The sequence below is a fragment of the Nyctibius grandis genome, chromosome 13, assembly GCF_013368605.1.
Source record: "Nyctibius grandis isolate bNycGra1 chromosome 13, bNycGra1.pri, whole genome shotgun sequence".
Classification (NCBI taxonomy): Eukaryota; Metazoa; Chordata; class Aves; order Nyctibiiformes; family Nyctibiidae; genus Nyctibius; species Nyctibius grandis.
Window position 1 is genome coordinate 8,762,820 of NC_090670.1, and position 11,737 is coordinate 8,774,556.

The window sequence follows — 11,737 nt, forward strand, 5'->3', positions numbered from 1 at the left end:
ATGCTGCACCTGAAAGTCCAGTTTCTGGATGACTCCCAGAAGATCTTTGTAGTTGATGTAAGTGGGTATCATATTCTTATTGTTTTGGGTTTTTTTTTGGCTAATTATTGAAGTCGTTGCTGCTCTGAAGGATTGCATGGTCTCTGATAGCTTCTGGTTTTCAGCTTTAAAAAAAAACACAAATAAAAAGACAAAGCAAAAAAACCCTCAAATCCAAACCAAGAGGTTGTAGTTCTGATTGCTGAGTGTCTTTCAGCACCAACACACTCCTGCTCTCCCTTCTTATTGGCATTATTTATAAAGAAGGAGGAATGGCTTTTACTTATCTGGTGTCATCTTTTGGAAATCAGCTAATATGAAGTGATGCTCTTGACAAGTGTCAAGTTCTTCTCTCATTTGTCTAGCTGCCAGTGTAAGCATTCAACAAGGAAGAAAAATCTGGGAACAGAATAAAAATAGGATATTTAACCAAACTACCCCTGGTGAGAAACATCTGCATGCATCTCCTCCTGAGCATTCAGCTGAAAAAGAAAACTGTGGTTTTGAGAGCAGCTGAGCAAAAAAACTCACTGTATCTTATTTTCTGCATGACAGTGTCCCACAACACACTGTCATTAATAACTCATATTTAATAAATGCTAGCTCTGAATATTGACTGCTGAAATGGGTTTTAAATATTAAGTGTTGGTGTCTATGGTGTTAAATTTATATATATATATATATATATAACTGAAACTAGATGTATCTTGGCTATGAGTTATACTTTTTACAAGTGTGATTGAGCATTTACTTTTGGTTAGGATTTGATAATCACAGTAGCTAATTGAATTAGATAATCCAAGTAGATTTTTTTTCTAGCACTTACCTGCATCTCCTATGGGACCAGAGTGCTTTATATAAAATTGTTTTTTTCAAGTTCTGTTACGTTTCTTAGCCAGTCCTGTTCTCTGGTTTTATAGCACACCCTGAGAACTGCTCCAGCTCAGACATACTGCTTGCTTTGCAATAACAATTTTGCACAAAAGAGGACTGTAAAGCAATTCCATCACTTGGCACAGTATGGAAGTTGTTTGATTTAGTTTTATTAATATAACCTGGACCTGGAGTCAGCTTAAAAATGAGACTGGTAACTTAAAAATGCTTTTTTTCCATATTGATTAGCTCAAGGCATAGTGAGAAACAATTTGAAAGATGCTGCTGGTACAATATTGCTGTATTTTTTTTTCATCTCTGCTTTCTTTTTTGCCCAAAACACTTACAGCACTATAGCTCTGCACGACATGTTATTGCAGCAAATAGCTTCCATTAGAGGAACTCCTGGTCATTTCCTTTTTAGTAGGGAACGGTATTGGAAACCCCTTTTAGGCATTTCATGCATTTGATGCTGTATGGGTACGATAAATGAGTAGCTGAATTAGTGACTTCTCCATTATAAAAGGACTGCTCTGGGCTAGGTTTTGAGCAGATATTTCAAGCAACTCTTCCTAAACCCCTCCTGACTTTGTAAGCTCTTTTGAATGTGCAGTACTTCAGTATAATGGGAGGGAAAAAGACAAAAGCGAGAGAACACGGCGGGTCTGATTCCCGCTCCAGCCCGCACGCTGCCTGTACATCTATACCTGCCTCACGCGGGTGTCACAGCCGCTGGCATGTGCAGCGAGGTCTGATTTCCAGCACAGCTTTGCATGGGAATGAGTTCCCCCCGGGGAAGGCTTCTGCCTCCATTCGCATCCTCTCTGACAGCCAGGACCCAGCATCCTCCCGCAGCAGCTGAGCTCCTGGGATTTCCTTCGGCTGGGCGCTGGAGGTATTCCTGGGATGGCATTGACCAGCCAGGTCCGAGCCCCCAGGGCAGGGGAAGGCAGGGGCCTGGCACATCTCCGCATGTCCTCCTCTGTGCTGAACACCCTGGGGTTGAGCCGTGGCACGGACGGGGCCTCTGTGGGATGCTGCCGGCCGTGCTAGCTAGCCCTGCACCTTGCACTGGGAGGACACTGGGATCCTCTGCCCAGGCACAGGAACAGTCAGAGGTCAGTGTGTAATGGCTCTCTTGCACTGAGAGGAGATATTGCAAAGCTGCCTCCCTTCTTCCTTCCCCCTCTGGATACCTAAAGCTATGACCTGGCATGTGCTCTTGCCCATAAAGTCACTCCTCTTCTCTCTGGAAAGGGTTTCAACACCACAGCCCTGAGCCTGGGCAGCCTCAGGAGCCCTCCCAGAGCATCACAGAAAGGGCGAACCACCTCACAGCCTGGGTAGACAAACCCTGGGCATCTCTGCTAGTGGAACTTGCTACAGGGCAAGATTCAGCAGGAAGGAAAACAAGAACGAAAAGGCAGGCAAAGCAACCAAGCTCAGAACAACTAATTGCTGGGGCTGAGTGAAGGACAAAGTCTCACGTGGTCTCATGTCCCTTATGATGAATAAAGGTGGGAATTCACTGAGAGGAGCTGTGCAGAGCTGGCTGCACACGAGCTGGTCCAGTGAGGGCACGGGGAGCGTCGTGGCTGGTGGCTTTTGGAGCATGGCATTGCATGCCAGCTGTGGCCATGCAGAAGACACTGACCAGGGGACATCTCCTGAGGTGGTGGGGAAAGATCACCCCAAATCCCACAAGCTGTCACTCCCCCCTAATCCACAGACCCGGGTGCAGCTGCCTGTGCTATGGGGAGCACTGCAGAAATGTGGCTTTGCTGTGGGAGCGTAAGTGCTGCCAGAGCATCCTTTGGGGATGGGTGTGTATGTCCCCATATGTCACGCACATTGCTGTCTGCCTCTAGATGTGCCTCTTGCTTTCTTACCCTGCTTATAGGCCCAGCTGCTTCTACCATGGAGAGGAGGGGTGAGTGCAGCATCTCCTTTCCACCATCTTCTCCCCAGGGGTTTCTGCCTGTGGGTGTTAACCCGTCTCTGCAACGTCATCGAAGGCACATTTAGGGTCAGACGTGGGGTGCCCAGCTCCAAATGTCATGCTCCTGCCTCGCGCTGTGCTCCTCCGGCACAGCCCCCTGCTCTTGCCTGATGCTGTCCAGAGCACAGCCGTACCCTGGTGCGTGCAGCAGCGTGGGTCGGGGCCTCGGTAGCCCACAAACCCAGGATGGGGCATCTGCAAGCACCACTTTGCCAGAGGAAGGCTTCTCTTTTCAAACCATCCCCTGCAGCACAGGGCTGCGTCTCCCAGTGAGCAGGTTTTTTTCTGGGGATGGAGCCACTCGTCTCCACTGCCCTGGGCAGTGCTGGGCTTGGAGGAGAGCAGGTCGCTCCCAGCAGACATGTGGTGGGTAATAATCCAGTAAGAAATGCTTGTCTTTCCTGGCTGCCTGACAAAGGCCAAGGCCTTTCATGCTAGAAAATTCTAGCTTGGAAATCAACATTTATAATTGTTTTAATTACCCTTGTGATCCAGTAATTTCGAGGAGAACCGGGAGTGCTGCAGAGTGAATGCTGTTATTAAGCTATCACTTTTCAGCAGCCTTTCAGCATGGAGCCAGCAATTTCTTCCCAGGAGAAGCCGTGAAAGGTGGTTATTAGTGTGCATCACTGCCAGCAGCTGGGGTCCCTCCCGTCCCTGCCAGGAGCAGCCGCTAGCATGGGGAGCTGCAGCCTCCCATAACCCGAAATGCCATCATTTAGCAGCTGTATAACCTGGCCTCTCTGCTCCAGCTTGCTTTTGCACTAACCCACACTCATTTTTGGTCTCCTTTTCATGAACTGATAAAGGAGTAGCAGGGTTTTTGCTGGGGTAGGTCACTGCCAGGTTCATTTCTGGTGCTTTCTGGAGCATTTTCCAAAGTCAGGGGCCTCCTGAGTTGTTTCCAAGCCGTGTGACACAGCATGGTAACAAGTCAAGCAAAACATCCTCCAAGTGTTTCTGTTCGCTGGGGGTAACTACAGCCTGGCCTCCCTTATCAGCATGCAGTGCCACTTAATTAATGTTGCTAAAGGACATGGATGACCCAGGGCCCAAGGCACAGGATCTCCGCAGGGTCCTGTTGTTATTAATTACCATTAACCATAATAGTAGCTCGTCCCTGGAAATCCAGTTGTCAGCTGTCAGGGCACACGGGCTTGCTGTGCAGGTTTGAGGTGTGCTCCCATTTGCTCTTAATCAAGCACGTTTGCCATGGCCATCCCTGGGTCAGGCAGGTGCTCATCCCGGGGATCGCTCACTGGTTTGTCAAGGATAGAGCCGCCTGGACGGTGATGGTTGCAAAAGGTGAGGCAAAAGTAGGATTTCTTTCCTCTGCCTTTCCATTCTGGTTTACACTCCTTAATAAAGGAGAGACGTGATGAGAAGGAATCTGATTTCTAAAAGCAGAGGTAAGGGGCATGCAATGTGCTGTTGTCCTGTCCCACATGCACCAGAAATCAGGAAAATCCCACAGCTTCCTGAAGGCAGGGAGCCAAACCTTCTCCCCCCAGCTCACTGAAATCCCGTCACTGCTGCTGGCATTGCCTAACCTGCTGCTTTCCATGGTGTGTTTGTTTGTTTGCTAGCAAAAATCCTGTGGAAAAGGGCTGTTCAACCTCACCTGCAGCCACCTCAACCTCGTGGAGAAGGAGTACTTCGGGCTGGAGTTTCGCAGCCAGTCTGGGAACCACGTGAGTGCGGGTCGCGGCGCAGGACCCCGGTGCTGCACCATGCCACATCCTTGCGGCAACTGCCCGCACGGCTCGGGGCTTGCTGGCACCTCCCTGAAATACCAGATGGAAAGTTTTAACAGAAAGGTTTGCCAAGACACCAAAAACCCCCTGAAAATGGGAGTTAAGAGGGGAGCTACAAGCCAGGTGTCAAAGCCCTGGTGATAGCCACAGCCCATGGGGTTTATCCGTAGACATCCATGAGGTGTGGGGTGGCCTCAGCAGGACACCTTGTCCCAGTAGCCGAGCTGGCCAACATTTGTGTGTTGCATTCTAGCATGCTGCTGCTTTCATTCCCCCTGTCTCTTGTGCTCTTTATTCACCCACTTCTTTATTGCCTTATTTCAGGTCTGGTTGGAACTACTAAAACCCATAACAAAGCAAGTCAAAAGTAAGTATTTCAAGAATAAAATTCTTCTAAATCACTGCCAGTGACAGACTAGTGCAGGCACATTTGTGCAGCCCTTATTTCTTAGGGATGGGGGCTCTGGTTTCCAGCATTTACCTGAGCTCATTTTATAGCATGAGGCTGGGTAGGATTGTTTGCAAAGACACCACAGTCCGTATAAAAGCCTGTAGAAATACCGCTGCCTTTGCAATCTGGTGTCTGCACCATTTCAGGCTTGAGCTGTTAAGAACCTGACAGCTTGGCAGAGGAGCAGGGGCGGCTGCGTGCGTGCGTGCGTGAGCGTGCGTTGCCGTGCTGGCAGAGTGGCCGGCACCACTCCCTGCCTGCCCTCCTTTCACCTTTGCACTCGTAGTGAGCCCTGCGTGAAGCAGGGTTAGGTGTGTGCCTCGCAGGCTCTGCCACCCCCCTCCAGCCCCCAGCATTCCCCCATGCCACTGCCCGGTGATGCTGCGGGGCCTGACCTGAATTCAGGCTCAGCATCCCCTGCTGTGGCCACGACCAGTGCTAATGCAGTGCCCCTTTCAGCCTATGCCTGTTTCCACACCCACAATGAACCAAAAAAATATTTTCCCCAAATACGTGATGACCAGGAGGTGGTCAAGGGCATGAGGCCACCACCCTCCAGTATTTGTCATGGGGAGGCTGCAGTACAGCATTTGCATGAATATCCCTGTAAGGGGAAAGCCTGATAAAGAGCCTCCCCTTTCTAGGTGCATCAGAAGTGGGATTAGTTCAGGCATCAGTTTCTTCTTTCATGTCCCTTCTGGCCTGCTCTTTCAGGACCCTGTCCCTCCAGGAGCTCCTGAGCTATCCCATGGTGTCCTGGGACAGTCGTTGCCTACAGAATTGCCTCCCTTCCTCATGCTCTTTGGTTTGGGCTTGTCCACTTGCTTTCACTCATCCCACAAAAAGCTTTGCCCAAACACCCTCCTACGGAGCTGTTGCATCCCAAGTGCTTGCAGGGCTGTGTCTAATGTACAGCCCTGCTGATGGCAACTGCACCGGGGCTCTGGCCATGCTCCAGACAAACACACCTAGCACCGCTCCACAGAAACCCCACCTCCTGGCAGGGGTCTTTGCACTTTAAATAAATGCTGGGGCATTTTTTCCTTTAGTATTATTTAGGCGTCCAACTGCCTGTTTGCTTCTATTGGTAACACTGGGGGTCTGGGCAGGCTGTTCGTGGGGGCAGGATGGAGGCCCTGATGCTCAGTCCTGATTTGTAAGGGCCCAGAGTAATTTGCTCTGTAAGGAGGCAGCATGTGTGAAGAGAGTTGTAAATGTTCTCAATAGACACGTAAAAGAAAACTTATGAAGATGTTGTGTTTTAAGATCCTAAGGAGGTTCTTTTCAAATTTATGGTGAAATTTTTCCCAGTGGACCCCGGCCATCTGAGAGAAGAGCTGACCAGGTACAGTACCTGTTCTATTCCTGTCTTACCACACAGCCCTATGTTTTTGCAATTGAGAAGCATGCAATTTATTCCTTATCTTCATCCACCCAAACCTGTCTGCTAGCAGCAGTCATTCTAAGTCTTGAAAGAGCTCTGTACTTTACAAATCAAAAACTAAGACAGTATCTTTTCTTGGACCTCTGTTTTTAAACAAAATCCACTTAAGGATCAGCCATCTTAAGAGGCTGCAATTTACTTACTGCCAAATGTGTTAGCAGTTGGGCACCAAGTCTGACTTCGCTCTGTCTAGCTCCTGCCTCAAGCTGTGTTCTGAAAGAACCTTCATTTTATTTTTAAAAATGACATTGTTAGCTTTTATGTTTTAGAGAAAGCATTGCAAACAGGACTAAGAATAAAACTAAGACAGTGCTTCTGCAGAACATTCACCCTGAGAGATGCAAATGCCCTCCAAAACATAAAGGAATGTTAACTCTGAAACCTACTAATGGGCGTTTCAGTGGCAGGGGCATACCGGTCATGGTGGTGCCCAGCTGCAGCCTTCTGCAGGGGCTGCGTGCTCCTCCTGTGACCTTGCAGACCTGCATCCCTTGGGTTGAAACATGGGCAAGTGCAGGGAGAGGTGGGGGGGCAGCCATCACCCCCCCAGCAGAGCCCTCGGGGCTCAGCCTGGCACCAGGCTCTCTGCTAAGCCCAGCACTCCCAGGGCACACTCCTGTCCCCCTCCACAGGTACCTCTTCACCCTCCAGATCAAGAAGGACCTGGCACTGGGGCAGCTGCCCTGCAGTGACAAGAGCGCGGCGCTGCTCGTCTCCCACCTGCTGCAGTGTAAGGGCAGGCGAGTGCCCGCGGGGCCGGTGCCCCCTCCCTGGGGATGGGGGACACCAACGGGGCTTTACTTTGGTGTGTAGCCAGGGGTTCCCCCTGCAAGTGACCCCGCTCTCCCCATGTCCCCCGTAGCCGAGCTGGGTGACTTCCATGAGGAGACAGACCAGCAGCACCTGGCGACACACAGGTACCTGCCCAACCAGGAGTACCTGGACAACAAGATCACGCGCTACCATCGGAGACACAGGTAAGGGCTGCTCCGTGCCACAGCCACCCACCCAAAGCACCCGATGGGCACCTGCTGACAGGGCCGTCCCAATTAGCAGGCAGGGCCAGCAGTGGGGTGGAGAGAGTCCAGCGGAGGGCTACGAAGATGATCGGAGGACTGAAGCATCTCTCTTATGAGGAAAGGCTGAGGGAGCTGGGTCTGTTTAGCTTGGAGAAGACTGAGGGGGATCTTATCAATGCTTACAAATACCTTAGGGGCGGGTGTCAAGGGGATGGGGCCAGACTCTTCCCAGTGGTGTCCAGCGACAGGACAAGGGGCAACGGGCACAAACTGAGACACGGGAAGTTCCATCTGAATATGAGGAAAAACTTCTTTACTTTGGGGGTGCCAGAGCACTGGAACAGGCTGCCCAGGGAGGGTGGGGAGTCTCCTTCTCCGGAGATATTCAAAACCTGTCTGGACGCAACCCTGTGCAACATCCTCTAGGGGAATCTGCTTTGGCAGGGGGTTGGACTAGATGATCTCCAGTGCTCCCTTCCAACCCCAACCATTATGTGATCTGTGATTCTGTGGGTGTGATGCCAGTGTGTTCACATCCGTAACAGCATTTTTTCAGCCCATTTCAGCAGTTGCCTTCTCACTCTTGTTGCTTCCCGGTGCGTTTGTGTCTCCAGCGGGAAGACGCCGGCCGAGTCAGATGTTCAGCTGCTGGACGTGGCCAGGAAGCTGGAGATGTACGGGATTCGCCCACACCCCGCCAGCGATGGCGAGGGGATGCAGATCAACCTGGCCGTGACGCACATGGGGGTGATGGTCCTGCGGGTGAGCCTGGGGCTCGGGGTGGGCTGCCAGCACCCAGGCGGGGGTGGCAATTCCCCAGGGACATCATCCAATTTGGGGGGACCCTTCTCCCCTCTGTGTGCTCCAAACCCTCCCAAATCCTACAAGAAGGAGAGCTCGGGTGTGGAGGTGATGCTCCGGGGCATGGCTGCAGGGCTCAGCCCCACCATCCCCATCAGTGCCGGTTGCGTGCCACCATGCCTGCTCTGTCTCTTGTCACTGCGAACGCGGCCTTTTAAGCACCACAGGTTACACGGCCGCATCACATGTGATCACCATATAATCTTCCAGTAAAAAATAGCTGCCTCACGTCTGTGCAATCACATAATGCTGTAATCACAGCGTAGCTGCAGAATAAATACAGACTTCCTCACAGCTGGCATGAAGCAGCGCTTGCCTCCCACACCAGCTAATTTCAACCTGGGAACATCTTGCCAGAGCATTGAAAAAAAAAAAAAAAATCCTAACTGTGTGTCTGCTGTTCGTAATCAGTGCTGCCAGACCTGGTTATTTATTCAGAGCCATAAACACCCCTCACACATGATTAGAACATCTGTAAGCCCATTAAAATCTGGGCTCTCCCAGAAAGCTGAGAGGGTCTCAGTGTCACAGCACGGAGTAACGCAATTTTATGTGGACCTGCCGTAACACCAGTGTTGTGTGTCTGCGTCTATATTGATGTGTAATGATAACGAGGGGTAAGGTACGCTTGCAGCCTGCTTAAGCTGGGTCTAAAGGCATGGGAGTGAGCTGAGCTCTGCTACACTTCCCAGCAAAGGAGGGAAGGGTCTTACTTCTTTTGGGAGGGCTGATTCTGCATTAACTCATGTGATGTTTGAGCTGGGACAGATGGGACTCTGTCCTCTGTGAGGGTTGTCTTTGGATCCTGGAATTTTACAAATAGCTTCAGGAGGCAGAGTTAAGCCCTGAACCTCAATTCCCACTTTTGGGACCAACTGATGGTCAACCACCAAATCCCGGCACCCCTTCCCCAGACCTCTGCAGCAGTGAGAGCCATGTCGGGGTCTTGTGTAGTGTCCTACAAGCTCAGGTCTTGGCCCATTGTATTTCTGCAATCCTCACTTGCCCCATCCTGCTGTAACCGCTGTGTCCATCCTTGCAGGGCAATACAAAGATCAACACGTTCAACTGGTCCAAAATTCGCAAACTGAGTTTCAAAAGGAAGCATTTTCTCATCAAGCTCCATGCAAATATCTCTGTAAGTACTGCACTGCGGGCAGCTGCCAGGCTCAGGAGCAGGCAGCTGTGGACTGAGGATCAGCCACGCAAAGTCCCCGATTTTGAATAACATCCATTTCTGCTGCTCATGAGTGATTCTCCTTCCCACCCCAAACATGGCATGTGCCACCCCTGTGTCCCCAGCAGGGTGATGCTGCTCTGCCTGGAGCTGCCAGCAGCCCAGTGTGATCCTTTGGGGGGTCAGGAGGGCAGACGGCAGAGCCTGGCCCAGCGCCCCTGACCCTTGTCTCTGGCCATGCAGGAGCTGTGCAAGGACACACTGGAGTTCACTATGGCAAGCCGGGACACCTGCAAGGCTTTCTGGAAGACGTGCGTGGAGTACCATGCCTTCTTCAGGCTGTCTGAAGAGCCCAAGTCAAAGCCCAAAGCCCTTCTGTGCAGCAAGGGCTCCAGTTTCCGCTACAGGTAAAAGTCCCAGGGGAAAAACAAACTGCTGGGGCCAGGAAGGGCGTGGGGAGGGCTCTGAGCTGCCCCTTTATGTTGGCCTTGGCTGGATGCGAAGGGATGATGCCTGACAGCCACTTTTCCTGGAGAGACTGCTGCCGCAGTCCTGCTGCATCCCCTCACCTCCACTGGGATGCAGGGGTGTCCGGGGCTGGGGCTGATAGCGATGTTCACGCCTTTCTCCCCTTGCTGCAGCGGGAGGACACAGAGGCAGCTGCTGGAGCATGGGAGGAAGGCGAAGATGAAGAGCCTGCCCTTTGAGAGGTACCAGGGAGCATGGGGATGGGGGGGCAGTGCAGGGGTGGTGGTGGGGGACGGGATCCTCCTGGCCACGCACCCACCCATGCTCTTGGCCTTGCAGGAAGCACTACGCGTCCCGCTACGATGAGAGGCAGTGTCGCTCCTCCCCGGACCTCCTGACAGACGTCTCCAAGCAGGTACGTCCCCTCGGCATCAGCAAGAGGTAGCGCAGGAGCTGGGGGGCTCTTGGCATTGCAGCCCCAGTTGGCAGAGCCCAGCTGGAGTCCAAGCCTGCCCCTCAGCTCTGGGGGCTCACTGCTGGCCCTGCTTGCCCTGCGTTGCCTCTCTGCTTGCCAGTGGACTGGGCACCCACCCACAAACCCACCCTCTGCCCTTGCTCAGGTGGAGGAGCTGAACCTGGCCTACGGCAGCCGGGGCTCCTACCATGCCAACGGGGTGCACGCCTCCGAGCCCACGCTGGACAGCCGGCGCCGGAGCTCAGCCGTGGAGGTGACATTCGCCGCCGAGCTGGAGCGCTCCAAGCCCCAAGGGTCCCCCACCTTCCTGCCCCACTCCAAAAGCTCGTCTGCCTTCCCCCTGCTCTACGCCGAGCTGGAGCTGGAGCGAGCATGGGAGCCCGCCGACTTCTTCAGTGCCAGGAATCCCTTAACCTCCTTTCGACCTCACCACCAGTTCGCCGGGAACAGTAAAAGCACCTCAGTGGGCAACATGCAGGAGGTGAGCGCCCGGCCGCTGGTGTACACGGATGTGCCGTGCCCCCCACCCGTGGCCGCCGCAGCCCCGCAGGTCCACTTCTACTTGGACAGGCCCACGCAGCCCCCATGCCATGCACTGGTGCCTGCCGAGGACACAGCCAGTGGATGCAGCCCCGCAGCTGCAAAACCCCCCCGGCAGAGCCCGAGCAGGACCCAGGATGGGGAGTTTCACCGCGAGGCTGCGTGCACGGCAGCGGGCACGAGTGTGGCCCTGGCGGGGACGAGCAGGTCGCTGGCTCGCTCCTTCGATTATGGCCTTCAGGAGCAGCCTCCCAAGCGTTCTTGGAGCCAGTCAGACATGAAAACCATCCGCTTCCCCTACGGCTCCGAGTTCAGGCCCCTGGGGCCGTGCCCCACGCTGAGCAGCAGGAAAGCAGGTGTCTTTCGGCACGTGCCAGCCCAGCACGGGCTGGCGCCGGGGCCACGGCGCTCGGCTGAGCGCTACGTGGGCAGCAGCACTGAGTCCAGTGACTCTGACTCTGACCTCCTGGCTGCCGACTACAGCTCCCTGTATGGCCGGGTGCTGCGGTCACCCATGGCCCGGGTGCGACTGTCCTCTGGCAGCCTCCAGCTGGATGAAGAGGATGAGGAGGTGGCCTTTGCCACCTGCGCCGCTGAAGAGAGGACTTCCAGGGGGGCCTCCAGGTATTTCACCTAG

The 11,737-nt window shown here is 53.2% G+C and overlaps 1 protein-coding gene across 1 annotated transcript; it reads left to right on the plus strand.

Annotated features, from left to right (window-relative positions):
* Positions 1-11,737, plus strand: FRMD7 (FERM domain containing 7). The gene is made up of 12 exons (XM_068412062.1): positions 1-57; positions 4,498-4,602; positions 4,990-5,032; positions 6,383-6,461; positions 7,193-7,290; positions 7,423-7,537; positions 8,194-8,341; positions 9,483-9,578; positions 9,861-10,024; positions 10,259-10,327; positions 10,425-10,500; positions 10,706-11,737. The coding sequence occupies exons 1-12, from the start codon at positions 1-3 to the stop codon at positions 11,735-11,737; spliced, it is 2,082 nt and encodes a 693-aa protein (XP_068268163.1).